The sequence below is a fragment of the Polyodon spathula genome, chromosome 1 (genome assembly GCF_017654505.1).
Source record: "Polyodon spathula isolate WHYD16114869_AA chromosome 1, ASM1765450v1, whole genome shotgun sequence".
NCBI lineage: Eukaryota > Metazoa > Chordata > Actinopteri > Acipenseriformes > Polyodontidae > Polyodon > Polyodon spathula.
In genome coordinates, this window is record NC_054534.1 from 103,521,039 (window position 1) to 103,541,960 (window position 20,922).

Consider the following 20,922-nt stretch of genomic DNA (forward strand, 5'->3'; position numbering starts at 1 on the left):
CAGAGTTTCCCCAACCTTATACTTTAATTTAGCTTGGCAGATATCTGAGAATTCGCAAAGCTGCACTTCTTATAAGAAGCAGCCATTTGCTGGTGTACTATGCACTGACCAGCCTCCCCTGATACAACAATCCAATTTCTGAGTCACTTCGATCTGTGGAGCCTACAGTAATGATGTACAGGTGGATGGGAAGCTTGACTGTGTTTATCAGGAGGCTGTGTGGTCCAGCGTTTAAAGAAACAGGCTTGTAACCGGAAGGTCCACATTTCAAATCCCAGCTCAGCCACTGACTCACTGTGTCACCCTGAGCAAGTCACTTAACCTCCCGTGAGACGTTGTTGTAAGTGACTCTGCAACTGATGCATAGTTCACGCACCCTTTTCTCATATCTTGTAAAGCGCTTTGTGATACTGGACCACTATGAAAGGCGATATATAAAAATAAAGATTATTATTATATGCAATGCGTTTCAGATCAGGCTGACGACTAGTGTAGCGTTTATTTATTTATACAGTCTGTGCTGATAAATCATTTTAAAACTGTTGATGCAACACCTCGTTTTCAACTGAGATACTAATTATCTTCAATCTAAAAGGACTGAAGAATGTTAACAATTAAAACTAAGACTGTATGGGCCCTTTGAAACACTGAAACAATAAGCACCTGGTGCTCTGACGCCCTAGGGTTGTGCTGCAGTCAAACCCTGGTAAGTGAAACCCAATCCCTGGCATTGGCTTTTAAATGCAGAAAATGGAACGACACACAGGTCCTGTGCCAACAGTGAAATGCTATCAGGGCTGCTCTGTAATGCCTTGCAGGTGGATCAGAAAAATGGCGTTAGTGTGGAGTTAGTGCTTCACACAACTGGGTACCTTCACTTCTTTAAAGTCCCCATACTTGATTATCTCAGGAAGTTGAGATACCTGTGAGGAAGAATCTGTTATTATGGCAACAGTCAGGCTTGTGCTGAACATGCCTGGACACAAACCCAGGGCTAGTCTAACTCAAAATCCTATGTATTCCCTGACCCTCAGTTCCACTACCTCCATGATTTCGTCTGCTGTTCCATGTGCTGCACGTTCCTAAGGACACAGTGTAATGAAGCTACCAATCACTGCTTATTAGTAGTCTCTACACATTTTAAAAGTAATGGCAGTAAATTCTAATTCCTGTCTATTCCAAAGCATTAGCTGCTAATAATAGTAATTTCAAGTATTTGTTGATGACAAAAGTATCAGCACCCGCTTCAGTATTTCGTGTTTCCTCCTTTTGCTTTTGCTAGTGAAATCTGGGCCCATTCTGTCTTGCATACTTCCTTCAGCTCAGACAGTATTTCAAAAGCATAACAGAGCCCATTAGAAGCTTCCTGGTCTAGATACCTCACCAGACAGCCAACCTGCCACATGTGTACTCATTAAAACCAACACTTGACTACCGGCAGTAAAGGACAACCTCATTGATTTGTAAATCATTTTCTTTAGGCTGCAGTGACTGTTTCAGGGAATACGTTCATGATGAGCCCTTTGAGAGACCAGATATATAGCATGAGATGCTGTTTATTGACTGTCTGTGACTGATGACTATAAGCTGATGCTAATGGCCTCTCAGAAACACTGGCTTTCAGGCTGCTGCTGATGAATATTGAAACTATGACTGCTAAATTTGCAAATGCATCCAGCAATTCAATTCTTGTAAGGAAAGCATCAGCATCCAGGCAGTGTGTCAATGTACTGGTGGATCTTAACTCTAAACTATCCATAAGAAAAAAAAAAACCTCTATTGAAATTGAATTCTGCTATATATGATGCAAGTATGTTGGTATTCCATGACAGTCATGACTGGAAATACAAAATTAGACCTATAAGTACATGTAGAGAGAGAGAGAGAGAGAGAGAGAGAGAGAGAGAGAGAGAGAGAGAGAGAGAGAGAGAGAGAGAGAGAGAGAGAGAGAGAGAGAGAGTGTGAGTACAGCGAGAGAGGCGGACAGGAAGCAAGAGCCAGAGCTAGAGAGAGAGATAGGGAGAGGAAGCTAGAGCGAGAGAGAGTTATAAAATCAGATATGGATACACAGCACAGCCTGATACATTTCTAAACTGGTTATATTTCAAAATTTGCGGTTTTAACCAATAAAAAATGATAAAACACCTGCAATACAAAAAAATGCAATCTGTGTATAGCCAATACACACGAGAAAAACATTGGAAATGGTTACTCAGTTCACACTGACTTCATCCCTTTCCCATTAAAAAAAAAAAAACCTGCTACAAAAAAGAAAAAGCAAACCTTCTCCAGTTCAGCTGGGCAGTGTCCCTCCTTCCTGACTCGTCTCTATCATTGATTTGTTCTGAATACTTTAAACCCGCCCCAACTACTGAGTCGCAGCAAATTCTGCATTCCTATTGGAGACTCTGCTTGCTAGATTTAAAACAAGATTGCAATTACAGTAGAAGGCCTGTTTTCGTGGGATTTAAAGCTTGATTACGTTAGATAGGGAGAATATAAAACAGAATTGCAAATTGTGGTGAAATGTAAAAAAATGCCTACATACAAAAACCCCAGAAGAATGTGCCCGGGACCAGAAGGATTTTGTTGTGGAAAACAGCAAAGGAAAGAAGGTAAATTGAAGTGTGCGAGTACTGTCGAGTTACTATACATATTGACAGAAAAAAAACACCCAAGCATTTTGGAAAGTAACCAAAAACAATCATTTCCTACAGTATATAAAAAAACTCGAAAATAGCTCAAAATAAGAACCCAAAAATGAAATTAATAAAAAACGAAAAACCGACGTGCTAGTTATATCTCATAAAGGAGACACTTGCATAGTGTCAGTAGGTGCACTGTTCCTGGCGTTGTGTGTTGAAAATTTCACACTTACAAAGTACTGCTGGAGATCAGCTCTTGTTCATGCATGAAGATTACACCTGTTTTGGAAAATTTCTACTGGATGCCCATTAAGTTTTGTATTACATTTTATGATCTTACTCTTGATTTATAAGGCTGTTCAGGGAATACAGCCTACATATTTATCTGAATTGTTGCTTTCCTATATCCCTAGACATCAACTACACTAAAAAAGTTTTTCGTTGCTGACATTTCCCTTATTCAGGTGGGTCACTCTGGGAGGTCGGAGTTTTTCTACTTGTCCTCCCTCCCTCTGGAATTCCTTGCCTCCAGTTGTCAGAAACTCTGACAGTGAAAAAAAGTGTCCAAACTCCATACTGCTATAGCAGAAAACAGTGTCCAAACTCCATACTGCTATAGCAGAAAACAGTGTCCAAACTCCATACTGCTATAGCAGAAAACAGTGTCCAAACTCCATACTGCTATAGCAGAAGACAGTGTCCAAACTCCATACTGCTACAGCAGAAAACAAAATATCCCAAGACCCATACTGCTATAGCAGAAAACACAGTGTCCAACCAAGCTCCATACTGCTATAGCACAAAACACAATGTCCAAATGCGATACTGCTATAGCAGAAAACACAGTGTCCAACCAAACTGCGTACTGCTATAGCAAAAAACAGTGTCCAACCAAGCTCCACACTGCTAAAACAGAAAACACAGTGTCCAACCAAGCTCCACACTGCTATAGAAGAAAACACAGTGTCCAACCAAGCTCCACACTAACACAGTGTTCAACCAAGCTAAATACTGCAAAAGCAGAAAACAAGCAGTGCCTACATTGAACAGTTAGCTGGGTGTCAGCTACAGGACTTTTTGTGATGGTCCTGGATTCTCGTTCCTCGTCATTAGGTGCTTCCACCTACCACATTTCATTGCTATGTTTTACTTGCAAATGTTTGTTTTTTCCACAGAAGAATACTGACTTCATAAACATCATAGTGTAGAAAAAAACAAACACCTCATTGATTGCGAGCCAATGTTGGGGGTAATGACTTCAAGACAGATGGGAAGCAGAAGATGTGGTGCACTGTAGTACAGTATGGGCACAAGGAAGCCATTCCGTTTCACTTTCCACACAGTCTGGCTTTGATGTCTAAGCAGGGTAAGGAGGACCAGCCTCATCTTTATTTTATTTAATCTTGTAATAAAGTGTTCTAGTTGGGGTGAGTTGCCTGTTAAAACAGCTCTTGGTGAGACAGAGCTTGAAGCTTTATCTGCCATCTATCTCTATCAGCTTTGGAATCACAGTGGAGTCAGAAGCCTAGCAGATGACTTTTTAAAGCTTATAGGATGCGAACACGGTTGAAAATAATTGCAGAATTACAGACGGCTATAGAATCACTAGGATCCTTTAAGACCAGACTTGACAAAGTTTTGAGATGAATTAGCTATTAAGAACTGGACGAGCATAGGCAGGCAGAATGACCTCAGAAAGGCCTCTCGTGGATAGCCACATTTCTATTTTCCAGTGGCTACTGCCCTTTTAAAATGACTGGCTGCTTGTTTATAGGGATGGAGAAGCAGTCCCATTGAGTGTTGTTGTAGCAAGCTGGGTTAGTGCACCACTCAATATTATAAGCTTGAAGATGATCAGCTTCTGCTAAATCACATTTTATTTATTAAAGCTAGTTCTTTGCTTCCAAATTAAGCACATTTAATACCTCATGACCGTGTCTCCTACCAACACTGGGCTCTGGCCTGTCATTAAGCTGATGGTTATAACCAGATTTAACTCCAGACTCTTAACATCAGATTCTCAGCTTAGGTGCATAATTGGCTTTTGCCAGAACAGTCTCAGCATAAATCACATTTGATTGACAGCCAGCTTGTGAATGGCCTCCCACCTGTTGCCCTACACATCACTGATTTGTATCGCATGCTGATGCCACTCCCGAGTACGGAATATGTGACTTACCTTTGCAGCTGCTGTTACTGCAGCTGTAGCCGCCACATTCAAGCCTTTTCTCCCAAAGTGCACCAGGGCATCGTAGCTCTTGTCTTTTGCTTGGCAGAGATAGTCATCTATTTCCTGAGAGGCAACAAAAAATAATATTGCTTTGTCACTATATACAGACCAACTACGTCACTAGGCCTGGCCAAGGCCTGTTCTCAATTGCTTCTCTTTTGATTTGCATGTTGTCACTATCCCATTAGATCTGCTTTCTAATTTTCTATAACTGAAAAGAGAGACACATATGTAATTTAAAGATCGAACATAACAAAAAAGGAACTGTTTACCGGTTTCTAACCGCAATAAAACCGATCAGTAACTGACCTTGCCTGTGCTGTACTCTTACCGACACTGTCAACTACCAGATGGTAACAACATCTCATCAGGGTTCTATTGCTTCATTCTAACAGCCCCCCACGCAGATCCGATTAATTTAAACCTGCTCCACTGCATTCTCTTTCCTAGGAATTGATGGGATTTGATAGGTATGGTCTAGGGAGTTTGCAAGCTGGGGAACGTTTGTCTTCCCCCCACTTGCACTACCATATAACTGCCAGAAGAAGGGTGGTTGGCACTTAACATATGTTACTACAGAAAAATTCATTGGATGAATCAGGATCAACCCATGCAAGTTCATGAGCAATAATTCTAAGCCCCTTCTACTAAAACAGTTTATAATAACCTTACCTTTTCTTTCGAGGTCAGTGTTGGATGTACAAACTTCCTATAGAGAACACTGGATCCCTTTGTGTAGGGGGAGAGCAGCCACACCACAAAGGCAATTTTGAGTTCATAATAAAACGGAATCCTGCACGGAAAAGGAAATTGGTATATTTACTTGTTGCACCTGGTAAGCCTGGAATGTCACCTGCGCTCCCGGCTATGGCTGCCCACGGCAACAAAGCAGGGTGTTTCCAGGGCTCGCCCAAGCGGCTGAGCGCAGCCATCTGATCAGGTTTTGTGTCTCATACTCGATGTAGCCAAACCAAATATATCCTATCTAGATATCTTTGGCACTACTGGCTGCAAATGAAGTGCAAACTGTAGCCAGGCGGTATTTAAACTCTTTGTTTATGCTCATTAGGAAACATGTAGAACTTGATATATAAAAAGTAAGCGATGTTAGCCAAAATAAAAGGAGATTTTTTCTACACGCCATGTATTATTACTTTACTTTTCACTTTCCATCCGTGTTTCTTTGGAGGGGTCCTTCAACTGGATTTTGAGAAGGCTCTCTAAAATCGTAGGTAGTGCCATAATGAAAACAGCAATGAACGTTCTTTCAGTTTCAGCTTCCTTTGCTCAGACTGCTTTGTTCTACACGTAATGCTACAGCTGGTATCTTTAAAACGAAACACAAGAGAATACCACAATCCCCCAGTGACCTTTGACACACAGCACGAGTTTCCCAGGTTGTCCAGGTTTGTTAAAATCACTGAAACACTGTTCTGATTTCGGTGGCTAGTCATGGGCAGCTGAAGCCTGCGAGGTTCCAGTGTGTCAGCAATTGGCAAATATGAATACAATAAAACAAGAGATACATGCTACAGTCCTGTAGCATAGCCACACAACATGAAGAGTGACCACTTTCTCCTTACCTTTGAATATGTTTGCAATCATTCTGAGAGCTTTAAATGACTTACCGGTAAATTCTCTTCAGTTTTAGTTGCCAGCCATAGACATACTGTGCCGTATAACATGGGCTAGATCATCCAAAATACCTTTATTCTAGTAAACGCTGGCACAATCGAGTGGATAGCGACCTGGATCAAATTTCTATTTGTATTGCTGTCAAGACAGAGCGGTCACTTGAAGACGCTGGTGTTAACTAACATTAAGACACTTGGAGTGTCAAGGCCATGTCACGTCACATATGTCTATGGCTGTAAACTAGAATCAAAGAGCAACTTCTCAGGTCTAAGCATCTTATGCACAGTACAATATTTCATAAACTGCAACTGCTCAGAATAGGTATATTCTGCTGTACAATTAAATAACTGCAATAATAAAGCATATGCTGTGCACTGTACACTGGCTATAAATCTGTAATGTTTAACTTTAAAACAGTTTGCAATGGTAAGGGCAGTGCAGACTGTTGTAAAGTATAATGAAAGCATAGTAACGATGGGCAATGCATAATGTAAACATGAGAAAGGTATAGGACAGCTGTAAAACCAGTGTGCCACATACGTGTCCAAAACACTTAAAGGGGTTTGAAAAAGTTGCCTGTAACGTGTCGTTTTTGACACGACCCCCCCCCCAACCCCCAACAAACTACTAAACCACAGTCAGTCCTAATGTCTAAATGTTTTGTTTTTTAAATGTCATCTATAATATTTTAATATTATTGTTTTAGTGTTACACAACGAAAACATGAAAATAGTTTTACTGTCAATTGTTTTTAGATAATGCGTCATAAAAGGTCTATATAAATTAAATGTTTAAAATATTTTTTCTTTCCAACTGCTGTTGAAATTTGTTGTGCTTCCAAACGGGATTATACATGACATGCTACCCACTGAGGGGCTCACCTAACCTTTAACAGACAGTATATTTTGTAGGTGTTGTCGGATTTCTATTTGGAGGGCCGATGTTTCTGTCATGTCCAAACTGTTGGATTCGTCTCTCGGTGACTGCTTCTGCGCAGCCTTACCACTGCTTGCTTTGCTGAGCCGCACTAATATTAGTTTGTGAAGCTCTTTTCACTTGGACGACATAAAACCAGTAAACAGAAACAAAACAGACAAAATTCAACTCAACACAAAGCGTTAGCATTAGTAGGATTTTACTGATATGATTTCCAAAAACAGGAAGACCCTTAATGCACCAGTAACGCGTAACATTTGCAGGTATAGGAGAAGTGCTTCTGGAGAATAAGGGTTCTGACCTGGGGTGAAACATACGCGTGCTAATTGTTGAGACACTAAAGCCGTATTTTTGTGCGAAACTAAGGTGGACACTTGCACACCGGCACATCCCGCCCCCACTTAACCTCTGTGTAAAACCATCTCTCAAATTTGCCATGGTACACTTTAATGATTTCAGTGTTGCTGGCTTCCCCAAGAACATCAGCAGGTTCATTGCACTCACCAGGAAAGAAAGATATCTGTGATGGTTTCCGCTGTTGTGAAAAGTGCAAATATAATCCAGTACATCATCCATTTGACCTGCATAGAAGAAAGAGAAACTCGCTTAAAAAACTGGACTAACCAGTCGCTATGAATTGAAGAGGCCAGTGCAAGTACATTATGAGCCGCTTACCAACTAGAATTTGGGAACTTGAGATGACACGTTGTTCCACTGATGGCTGTATTTATGTCAAGGAAGTGTCTATTGCCACAGTATTGTGGCAGCAAGAAGCTGAGCTAATACCACAGTACCACAGAGTCATTATACATCATTGGCAGAGCTAACACTGTTGATGCTATCAACAGCAGTTGTCCTCGTTCATTTAAAATTCTAACTAAAAAGCTTCCTGCTGATTGGTACTGTGGTAACAGCCATACTGCTGACGAACTACAGGGGATTGGATTCTTAAAGCTACTTACTCCAAATTGTGATTAGCTAGAAAAAACTTTCCCCATAGGTACCAATCCAGAAATAAACAACAAACATAGAATGCAGGGCCTTGTGGCTGGTCAGTTTCCTTCTCATAGAATTGTAATTTATGTTTTTTAAGCACAAGGAAAGGAAGAGTGGCCTTCGACCCCAGGCACACACACTATATACAGACCTACTACTTCTACAAATAAAGTACATCCATAATAATTCTAACAACATATATATATATATATATATATAGATAGATAGATAGATAGATAGATAGATATAGATAGATAGATAGATAGATAGATAGATAGATAGATAGATAGATAGATAGATAGATAGATATGCCAAATTTATTTAGGACAAAGATTGTTAAACTATGTGCTCAAGGTCTGTTGCAATTGGATGAACCCCCATTGAAATTCAAAACCGCTTCAGTTTCACCTTTGCCTTGCAGTGTTCGGGACAGACAGTCAATACTTACATAGTCCTTAATGTCCTTCGATTTGACAGCTTTGTAGGAGGAGTAGGCAGGGTAAAGTGTGCCAAAAATAAGCCTGAAAAAAAAGAAAACAGAAGCTTTAAAATGTGCTATAACAATCTAGGAACTAGTCAGAGATTACCAGCTTAAATACAATTCACCACAGGGTCTGCATGCACAGCTATAAGCTTAGATCAGATTTAGATTTTTGTCAGGTTTTGGTTAAGTATATAAAACTACAAAGTGGCACGTAATGCAATATGTTAAAGTAACATTATTCAGACATTTTCATTCAACTTTATGAAGCAAAATTAGTTAATTCTATGGAGTGATGCTAAATCCTTATCATGCTGTACAGTTTTAGTATCAGCCGACACTAGGAGGTACCCAGTGAGATCCCACAGCTGAATCTCGGTGGGAGTTTATTTGTCATGCATGTTAACTATATTGCACGCTTTTCATTCAACGCCCAAACCCAAATATAAACCCAAAAAGGAACTAAAATAAGCCCATCCCTCAAGACAAATACAATCTATATAAGTATTACAACATTGCCACAGTGGTATACACATTTGTAAAAAGAGTATAAATTTAAAAAAAAAAGATAAAATAGTAGTTTAGACCAGAACAATTCAATAAAAGCTGTGCTATACCTGGCATTTTAAATGTTGTAAATGAGCTGTTATGATAGGTATTATATGTTTATCTGTTTTGCAGATTCATCTCCCACTTCCAATCACAGTGGTTCAGAAAGATCTATCTGTAGGATGAATATGCATGTAATTACACTGTGCTAATTGGGCATTGCCAATGGTCTGTGCTCTTACACGGTAACTTCTGTTTAATTACATAGACATGGCTTTGTGAACAACACTTTGCTACAAGCCATTTGCATGCAATTACACACTTATTACACAATTATTTAACATGTAAGGGCAGAAACCATTAGTAGTTACCAAGTTACTACCACATTGTTACATGGTTATGTATGTCTTGTAATCGAATCTGCTACCTATAAGCCATGTACTTGCTACAACTGTTATATTTATGTGCGCATGTGAAGCTGTTACCTGTCTATATTACTACAATGCAGTCATTTTGCAGTTTTCCCATGCTTTCACATGGTCATACTATGCATTTATCATAGTTCACCTGGTTCGCCATGTTTATTAATATGCTTTACCATACCTCTCTGTGCTTTACAATGCTTTCACTGTTCTTTATTACAGTCTGCTATTTATTGTGGTAAACATTTACAGGGGAAAGGGCGATTTCTGCCAGTTACAAGGTAAAAATAGAAGCTAGTTCTTATGAAAACAGATCTGTAACTCTAGATCTATAGAGTGAAAAAAAAAATCCTGTCTCCAACAAAACCAACTCTCAATACAGTGACACTTTTAAATGTCTTTGCCCTGCTTCCCATAATAAAGAGCCAGCTGGCAGACTTAGTCACACAGGGGAACATTCCTTTTTTGCAGGCACATAGCTGAACACATATCACAGAGGTGGACTGCTACGAAACTGTTCGTATGAAATTGTTACCTGTCTAGATTTATTACAGTTCCAAAGGCAAAAATAGAAACCAGTTGTTATGATGGCTCTTGACTAGAACAGTATGGCAGTTATACTTTATGACTGAATCCAGCCTTTAATGTCTTTCACTGTGGAATATGAACTGGCATTCCACATATTCATGTTCGATAAAGCCATGCTATTTAAAAAGCGTACATTAATCACATTTTCTGGCTACAATAAAGGTATCATGAGGAATACTTAGCAATCCATTTCTTATTATTATGTACATACAAATATTAAAAAGAAATGGAGTGCCCTTTGCATCTACTGTGTATCATTTCCGTATCTCGAGAGCAGCTCCCTGTGTTTCTTTTGTGAAAGCCGTTTTTGTACGTGGCAGGCACTTGTTCTGGCGAGAGGTTCCCAGTGTATTAGTAACATCGCTGCTTATCACAAAAGCCAGGCAGACCCAATGTGAAACGATGACAAGACATCTTTCGCTCCCCTTGAGCTACTGTACCAACAATCTGTCAATCCCCCTCCGGCTCAAAGATTCACATACCATCTCACAAGCACAGACACAGCCTTTAAAAATAAAGTGAATGAGGAGCTGGAGTTTCTGTTATGTAGATTACAATGCATTTCCGACGTATGTTCTGCGCTGAACACTAAGTACCGTTAGGAAATGTTCAGTAGTTGGGTGCAATTCAGTTTAAATCAATTTATATAATGAATGTTGAACAATTACTAATTGGACTTCTGCATATTTCTACGAGATGACATGCATATTCTCCAGTTTATTGCACAAATTGATACCATTTTTTTCTTTTAAAAAGTTAATTGAATTGGGTCTTGTATTTATTAGGAGATTAATATGATGGTTGGAAGATGAGCAATCTGTCTAGTGCTAACCCAAACATCCATATACTACCAATGCAGGAAAACTGTGGTTCATTTTACACTGACAAAATGTTTTTTTACAATTATGTAAATTGCTGAATGTTGCCTGAAGTCATTCTATATTTATTCATCTGTCCTAAGACTGGCTGGAGGGTAGTGTGTATATTCTCAGCATCTCTGTATACAGTATATACAGACAAGTGCATGCACATGTTCGATGTTTCATTTCCATAGGCTTTGTACACAAAGTGACCTGCTTTAATTATCCCAACAGTGGCAGAATGTTGATCAGTTGAATAGAATAATTTTGGGGTAAAATTAGCATATCTTACATGCATATTCATCAGATCCTATTAAAAGGCTTCATATGTAGAGCAGTTGGCCTACTTTACATTAACGTTTATAGAAAACATGTATCTTCTTAATCGCCCTCAATTTTGATGTGCATTTATTAATACTGCAGTTTATCCTGTAAATGAGATGTAAAGGGTAACTGCATGTCAAACAACCAGGTTTCAGAAAAGCTGTGTCTGACACCTTAGAACATAAGAACATAAGAACATAAGAAAGTTTACAAACGAGAGGAGGCCATTCGGCCCATCTTGCTCGTTTGGTTGTTAGTAGCTTATTGATCCCAAAATCTCATCAAGCAGCTTCTTGAAGGATCCCAGGGTGTCAGCTTCAACAACATTACTGGGGAGTTGATTCCAGACCCTCACAATTTTCTGTGTAAAAAAGTGCCTCCTATTTTCTGTTCCGAATGCCCCTTTGTCTAACCTCCATTTGTGACCCCTGGTCCTTGTTTCTTTTTTCAGGCTGAAAAAGTCCCTTGAGAAAGAGCACAAGGTAAAACAGAAACCTGCAAATCTCTCCATGTCCATTCTTACTTCTTACCCTTATTCTTTTCAAAACAGGTCGGCCACAGCAATTCAGAAACTGCACACAGAATCTATTCAGAACAAATACATTTACTAAGCTGTGAATATTCTAGAGAGACATTAACTATTGGCCCATGGCTTATTACTACTTGACTACTGATTATCATGTAACACAATCTGACATATTGATCTGAAAACACATTTAGGAAAGAAACATTTCAAACATCACGAGCTAGCCAGGCAGCTTCAAACGGCATACCATCACAGCTAAACTGATTATTCAGTTTCATATTATTCGATTAGGGACTGGCTGGCTTGAAAATCTAAATAAAGACCGCTCAGACTGGAAGAAAAGAAGAAGCAGTCATAGGAAAAGTACAATCAAATGGATATCATCAAACTTCAAACATGCTTGAAACACTCATTTTATATACAAATAAGCTAATTGGAAGATTTAAAAGGGAAAATACAGGTAACAAAAGAAAAGACCAGGACCAACAAGCACACACTTTGGCCACGTAGGCCCAAGCACCTCTTTACAGGATAAATATAATCCCTAAAGAGATGTCTCACAGGTCTGTGTTGGTGTACTATAACCTCTCCTCATACCCATACTGAAGGTAGCAATGCCTGTTTGGATGGGTGCATGCATAAAGATGATTATGACGTTAATTTATGACCTGCATTATGCTCCTGTAATATGATGATATTTAATGACATTGTACAGAGAAGTGGGGGTAGAAGAGGGTAGAGTGGTCACAGAGCAGAATCTGCCCATATGTGGCTGTGGGGACTAACAGTTCTAAAGCCTTTGTATCTGCTCTATGTAGGGATTTTGCATATTTTAGGCTGCACTGTCTGTGAGCTTTTAGGTTCATTTAACAACAAGGTATGTAAGTAACATACCCCTACCATGCCAGCAGAACACATATTTTAATGTGCTGATTTCAAAAGAAGAAAAGCTGTCCTTCCCTCACCTTTACAACTGATTTGTCCATTTACTATTCATGTGAGCATGAAAGTCCATACCAGGTTTCTGAACAATTTAATGAGCACAAGATATAGCTGGATACACACATGGATGTCTGCATAAGGGATGTAAGGGATAACACATATATAGAGAGGACTAGTACATTGGGCTTGTTGCATATTCTTCAACAAATAAGTTCCAATTGACTACATCAGTGAATAAAGTCCAGGCTGTTCACTTTGTTTATGGAACACGAGGGACAAGCGCTTCAGGGTAACTGGACTAGTTGTTTACAGTACAGGCTGGCATTAATAGGAAGCTGGCCCTGCTTCTCCTGTGCCGTGTGTTTACTCTCCTGCCAGGAAAAGTCGCAATACATGTTTTCTTGTATTGCAGCAAACTTGGATGAAAGCCAGTGAGTTTATTATAACTCGCAACTGCTTCTACACAGAAACCAATGACCCCTGGTTATATATCAACCTCTCCACCTGATATCTATTTTTAAAAGCAGTCTCTGTGCTACAAGAAACACTGCTTTTGATTGCTGTGCTCTAGTACTTCATATGTTAACAAATGGAGAAGTAATGACAATATTGCTTTCAGCTATTTGAAAATACTTACCACATGCCTCACCGTATGTAGTTAAAAGGTCAATGGTGTTTTTTTTTTTATTTATAGTGTGGAAGAGATTGCAAACAAACATATTCCCTTGACATGGTAACATGACTGACTGCCAGAACCCTCCTGATTGTGGTATGTCACTGAATAGGTAAATGCTGTATATAATTACTGTTAGCATTACAAAGCTGACAGTAGCAGTATACCTGGATTTCTTCCTCTCAACCATAGCAACTGATGTTTAGTGGGAAATCAACAGAATTAGAAGAATCCATCTGTTTTCAGTCCTGTATGCCAGCTATTCCAGACAGCCCTCAAAATATTCTTAAAAACAAAATGTATATAAGAATATAAGTAACACAGACATTTTCTTGATACAATAAAAAAAACAGAAAATACCAGTGTGTAGGGGTGTGTGTGTGTGTGTGTGTGTGTCTATATATATATATATATATATATATATATATATATATATATATATATATATAATAATATACATGGGATAGATGGATGGAGTTGTAGTCAAAAGTTTACATACCCCAGGAAAAAAGTTCTAAGAAATAAATGTCAACATTTTTTGCAAAACTACAGAAATGCTAATTCAAAAGTATTCATACCCTGACAAGGAAAATTAAATTAATAGCTAGTTGAGGCACCTTTAGCAATAATAAGCTCGTTTAAACGATTAGGATATTTGTCAATGACCTTTTGGCATGATTCTTTAACGATTTTTGACCCTTCTTCAATGCAAAATTGTTCAAGTTCATTCAAATTCAAATTCCAAGGACTTCTCTTATGCACAGCCCTCTTCCACTCATACCAAAGGCCATTCCAAAACCTTGATTTTATTCTTCTTTAATCATTCTGAAGTAGATTTCGATGTGTGCTTTGGATTGTTGTCCTGTTGGAACATCCAGTTGCGCTTTAAACCAAGTTTTGTAGCGGGCGGTTTCAGATGATTGGCCAATATCTTTTGGTATGCTATAGAATCCATTTTACCATGTATTGAGACTAAATTTCCTGTGCCATTAGAGGACAACCCCACAGAAGGATATTCCCACCTCCATGCTTGACAGTGGGTATGGTGTTCTTTTCTTTGTGTGCCTCACCAGACTTTCTCCAAATGTAAAGACTATCAGCGCAACCAAATAGCTCTATTTTTGTTTCATCACCTTTGACCAGAACTCATCTCCATCATTCAAATGCCGTTTTGTAAACTTTAAGCAATTGTCCTTGTGACGTTTTCCTTCACCATGCAATACTCAACCTATGATTGAAATGGAAACCCCAGTCCCACTCGCAGCCAGTTCACTTTGAATATCTTTGGCAGTCAATCTCGGATTGTTATTAACCTTCCTCACAATTCTTCTGCTTGTTCTTGGTGAAAGAACCTTCTTTCTTCCAGACCGAGGGAGCGTTGTGACAGTACCATGAGTCTTGTATTTCTTGATAATAGAAACAATAGTTGAAATTGGGATACTCAAATGCTTGTAAATCTTCTTGTATCCTTCTCCAGCTTTACGACAATAAATAATGTTGTGCCTAGTCTTCAGATAGCTCTTTAATTTTTCCCATATTGACTTATTGGTAATGACAGTGATCATTCTATGCCTAACCCATTTATACTCTCTAAGACTGTTCACCTACAATCCAGCACTGTCTAGACTTTTCTAGAATTAGGTTCTGCATTATCATATTGAAATTTATAGCACCTTGTAGACAATACTATCATAACAGCACCAAAGGGTATGAATACTTTTGAATTAACATTTTTGGAGTTTTTAACTTTTTTTTGTTTCCTCAAAACAAAAAAAAAAAGAGTAGGTGTTTTCGTTTTGGAAACATAAAAGATTATAGTTTTCAAGTTTTCAAGAAATTTACATATATATATATATATATATATATATATATATATATATATATATATATATATATATATATATATATACTGACAATGATCCTAAACATACAAGCAGACCTACAAAAGAATGGCTGCAGAAGAAGAAATTCCGCGCTTTGGAATTGCCTAGTCAAAGTCCAGACCTAAACCCCATCGAAATGTTGTGGCAGGACCAGAAGCGAGCTGTCCATGCAAGGAAGCCCTTAAATGTCACCGAGTTGAAGGAGTTCTGTAAGGAGGAATGGGCCAAAATTCCTTAAAACCGATGTGAGAGACTGACCAACAGTTACAGGATACTTAGTTGAAGTCATTGCTGCTCAAGGGGGTGCAACCAGTTACTGAATCTAAAGGTTCACATACTTTTTCACACATGGATATTGAATGTTGAATCATTTGTGGATAAATAAATGTTGAAAAAGTATCATGTTTTGTGTAATTTGTTTAATCAGGTTATCTTTATGTATTATTAGGACTTAGATTAAGATCTAATAACATTTTAGGTTTTGAAACGAGCAAAGCAGATACTGACCTAAAGCAGTTTGAAACCCGTATTTATGCCCACAGTCATGGGGTGCACTTTTGAAAAACATGTTTAATATACAATGAAAATAAAGATATATTACTTATAATAAAAATTTTAAAATGACATTTAAAATTAATGTTTTTTTAGAGAATGTTAAATAGCTTTCAAACCAGCACTTTATTTTGAAAATATACTCTGAAAATCAGAGTGTTATAGCTACAGCAGCTACATCATACATTATAAAACCAAATGTTACTGTACGGACGGACTTAAATAATGAGTAACAATGTACAAAAAAACCCCAAAAAACATTTATTTTAAAAGCAGCCTAACGCACCTCCGCGTTTCCGAGCTTTAATAAATGTTTAGCAGGGTTCAGTCACGTGAAAACACAGCAACAAAGAGTTAGCAACAGCTGCACCGCCTAGCGACCTGATAACTGAGTAAAATCCAAGCACATCGGCTACCTCAGTCTCTACAAGCTATTTAATATTCAAAAGTACAGTACTTGTTTTTTCTGTATGACTCCTTTTACTACAGATTGTGAAACATAAGCCTATTTCAAATGATATGTAATGTTTTGTGCACAACAGTCCTCTGTCGCATTAGGTCAACCCTGTAATTATAGACCTTTAAACCACAAACATACACGTTTAGAACTTTATACAGTAGGTGGCCTATACAGCCAGCTGTTTCCCAAACAAAGGAACCAAAATATTACAGTACAGTGCAAAAATAACAAGCCAGGCAAAACAGGTTTGTGTGTCGTTTTTTCCCTTGCGACAGAACCGTTATCACTAACTACACAGCACTCGGTTTCGTTTTCACTGAACACACAACATAATCTGCAGAGCAAACCGCCTCATGGGGTGTCCTGTAAATAACAGAACTGAGCTTTCTGATGGCTTTTTTTTATCATTAATTAAAAATCGGTCAATCACGTTTGGTGTTTTTGTCTGTTGGGTTTTTTTTTTTATAGCGCCGGGGAGGGTTAAATGACACAACATTAAGCTGACAAATGAATTTTGTACACTGTTATTAATACTACCTAGTTTTAAAAAAAAGGGCTGAAGACCCGGAGAGAGACGGAACAATGAAACCCATAACAGAAAAATGATTCCGTGTAATTCTAGTATGACTTTGGACAGCGCCCACAGACGTCAGGTCCAGGTAATCGATAGAAAAAAAAATAAGCAATTATGTTAGCACAAGAACAAGCATATTAGCTAGCTGTAATTTATTTTGTATCTCTAGTAGTCAGTTGATTCTATTTTCCTTCCAGCCAACTGTATGGATTATCTATCCACATGTATTAAGAATTAAATTACTATATACAACTGAATATGTATTTTAGTCTACTGTAGAATATACAGTGTATGCCTTTTTTAAAAACAGTATATACCATACATACACACAATGACGTGTGTAAAACACGAACATACTTAAAGAACTGCAAGTTTAAAATCTAAAAAATAGCCTTTTGTGCCCATCCTGATTCAGCAGCACTTCAAATGCATCATGATAGCCCACAGCTTGGGAGTAGCTATTGTCACATAATGCCTCCCCGTCCCCATGAAAATAACAGATTTGTTTTCAGCACATACAAAAGGCTATTTGAGAGTGGTTAAAACACTGGCATCTCGACAGTAAGCCTATCCCCGTTTATTCTGTCCCAGGCAGCTAGAATTAATCACATCTGCTACTGCCTACATTGAGGTGACAAGTCTAGCAACGGCAGTAAACCTTAGTGACATGCACCTGTGCTTTGCACGAACGCGAACTGTTATATCGGCGAGAAAGAGAAATGGCACATAAATAAATACATAATAACAATAAAAGAAAACAATAACTTACACGACCAATCTAGAGATGATCCATGAAACCATGGCGTCGTGCAGGGTGCCTGTGTATGTGCTATTTCAGAAGGGCGGAGCTTCCTTTCTCTCTGTACCTAACAGCAGAATAAGGGGCCCCTCGTCTCAGCCGTTCGTCCGCGCAAGCGTCTCGGTCTGGAAGGGTGCAAGTGACTAAGCATTTGAGCACAGGACTGCTGTCACACTGCGCAGTACAGCAGCAACATAATGAGTTTATTATAGCAACAAAAATAAAGTACAACTCTCTCTCTCTCTCTCTCTCTCTCTCTCTCTCTCTCTCTCTCTCTCTCTCTCTCTAGATATATATATATATATATATATATATATATATATATATATATATATATATATATATAGGCTTTGTGTTTGACAAACACGATCAAGTGTGCCAGTTGTCCTACGAAGGAGTCCATACCTCAAGCCAAAAAACATTATTTTATTACTTTAAAACACCTGCTTTAATATTTATCTAGAGTACTGTAGAACGGTAAATAATTATTGTACTTATTTATTATCACCAATTATTCTAACCTTTTGCGCACATTTTGATTTAGTTTATCTTGAGTGATTTTCATAATTTGATGGCACGTAAGCAGCATATTATAGAGCTCAACAAGGTTCAATTGAATGATTTGTAAGATCTTATGATTGGTTGTAAAGCAAGAGGCCCGCCCCCGAAACATCACTCCCGGTAGATTCAAAGCCAGCTCTTGAAAATCCATGTTGAGCAGCTTCACCAGATATTGCGTTTTGTGTTTGAAGGTTAGTTTCTGTTTCTTTTACACATGATCTGCTTTGTCTGACACTGCGTGTGGTGCTGGAAGGTTAGTTTCTGTTTTGTATGGTGTCTGTCTCTTTTACACATGACCTGCTTTGCCTGACACTGCGTGTTGTGCTGGAAGGTTCCCGATCTTGGTCTGACACTGGGTGTGCTGATGATCATGCCTCCAGCATCCCCGGGTGTGATGGGTCTTGCTGGTCTCGCTTGAATCCACGCCCTGCAGTTAAAAGCCTTGCCGCGCAACCGAGGGTAATGGAAGAAAGAGGACAAATGTTGAACTGGACTTGTGTGCAGACAGGTCTGGACTCAACCCACAGCTAGCAGCCTTTTTTGTTTTGTTTTACTTGGTTATCTTTTGTTTTAACTATTGTGTCTAATTTCTGTATTGTAATTGTGTTTTAGTGGGGTGACTGGGGGAGATCCATTTTATTGAAATGCATGTATCAGTGGGCAGTTAATTTAAGTGCTCTCTAGCACCCCCATACCTGTAGTGGGTGGTTAAGGTACTGCACATCAATCTGTATTCAGAATTGGCCATAAATTTGGATAATCTCTTGCAGGCTAAAACCATGAGCAATTGAGGCGCCTGCAATGGTAAATAGGATTGGGCAGTGGTTAGTCACTGCTTTTTTATAGTTGCTTTTGTATGGTGCTTCAGGGCCTAAGAAAAGAAAGACCTCTTTGGATTTGTAACATTTTATTTTTAAGCTTTTAATTGTATGTTTGCATTTACCCCTTGAAAATAAATGATTTCTGCATTTAAAACCCCTTATGAACCTTCAGTTTTTATTGAGTTTCCAAATGTTACAAGAAAGCTAGTGGTAGGGATGTACACGCTGTAATGGATAATGAAGTTACATTTAAATACTTGACACATCAGGATGAAGTACTGTATAGGTTAATAATGGTTTTCACATCCACTCTTAGAGTATTCCTGTGTAGTGTAGATTTTTTTTTTTTTAATCCAATAGAACCAAAATTAGCGTGCAGAATGTGATCAATAATGAAACCCTTAATTGTTCTGTTTGTGAACCTTGGGGTTTTGTATATAACCCATAATAAAATTAATTCTCCGTTTCAGTTCTTTATAGAATCCAAAGAAAATAAGGATTCCAGACATAGACTGGAGGATCTCAACTGTTAAATATGTATTATGAGAGAATGTTTTAACAAATGTGCGCGAAGTTTAAAGAGGTTAAATCTTTTATTTTCAGGACGTTTTGGACAAACAATGCCGTTAACGTTGTTCAAGAATTGTTATTACACAAATTCTGTGGATGGTGGAATGATTCAGAATGTGCTATTTGTCCTTATGGGGGAACCTTGGAAAGGTACATATCCATGTAATAGAAAACGATGTAACACCTGCAAATACATCAATTCTGAAACAGATTATAGGCATTAAATCTTCATTCAACATTCATGAATATGTTACAGACTCTGTCTTTAGCAGTGTGATCATCACTGCTGAAATGACGGGCTACTGGAAATGCAGTGGTGTCAATGCGAATGCTTAAGTGTTCTACAAACCGGTCTGCTAAACGCCTTTTAGTTTCATCACTATGATTTGTTGCATTTCTTGCAGATAATGCAGTAGACTATTCCTTTAGATGTGCATGTAAAATATTCATGAATGATCAGTGCTATGGAACAAATGTTGCTCGGAAACAAAAGGAACGAGAGCTTATCTTCAGACTTGGAAGTTTTTTTTTTTTTTTTTTTTTTTTTTTTGTTTTCAGGACGTTTCCGGCAGAAGTCCTTCAGCTGTTTTAAAAAGAAACACAAACAAGCAAATTATTATTATTATTCGTTTTTAAATGTTGCTCGGCGCTCTCGTGGAGCTGAGCGTTAAGTCATTTAAATCTGCTCAGTGCTTTTTCTGAGAGGCTCACTTACTTAATGCGCCCCTAAATTCAACGGTACTATTGAGCCTTGACTCAACAAAAACGTCACTATTGTAACAACACTTCTGCTAAATTAAACGGTAACATTTAAAATGAGTGATTCTGCATATCGGGCCTCCAGAATCGAAAAAGAATATTGCAAAATCTTAAAAGTTTTTATTAAATATGCTTG

At 38.4% G+C, this 20,922-nt stretch overlaps 1 protein-coding gene across 5 annotated transcripts in view; it reads right to left on the bottom strand.

Annotated features, from left to right (window-relative positions):
* Window positions 1-18,275, bottom strand: part of LOC121325748 (receptor expression-enhancing protein 1-like) — a 36,511-nt gene extending 18,236 nt beyond the window's left edge. For 2 of the 5 annotated variants that reach the window (XM_041268723.1, XM_041268712.1), the window contains exons 1-5: window positions 18,046-18,269; window positions 8,891-8,963; window positions 7,951-8,027; window positions 5,548-5,668; window positions 4,825-4,938 (exon numbers count right to left, since the gene is read on the bottom strand). In XM_041268723.1, coding sequence (XP_041124657.1) covers window positions 4,825-4,938; window positions 5,548-5,668; window positions 7,951-8,027; window positions 8,891-8,963; window positions 18,046-18,077 — 417 coding nt within the window. In that variant the 5' untranslated portion in view covers window positions 18,078-18,269. Of the gene's footprint in view, window positions 1-872; window positions 924-4,824; window positions 4,939-5,547; window positions 5,669-7,950; window positions 8,028-8,890; window positions 8,964-13,974; window positions 14,093-18,045 lie in introns of all 5 variants that reach the window. The other 3 variants (XM_041268694.1, XM_041268684.1, XM_041268703.1) reach the window with 3 other exon arrangements.
* Between the last annotated feature and the right edge of the window lie 2,647 nt (window positions 18,276-20,922).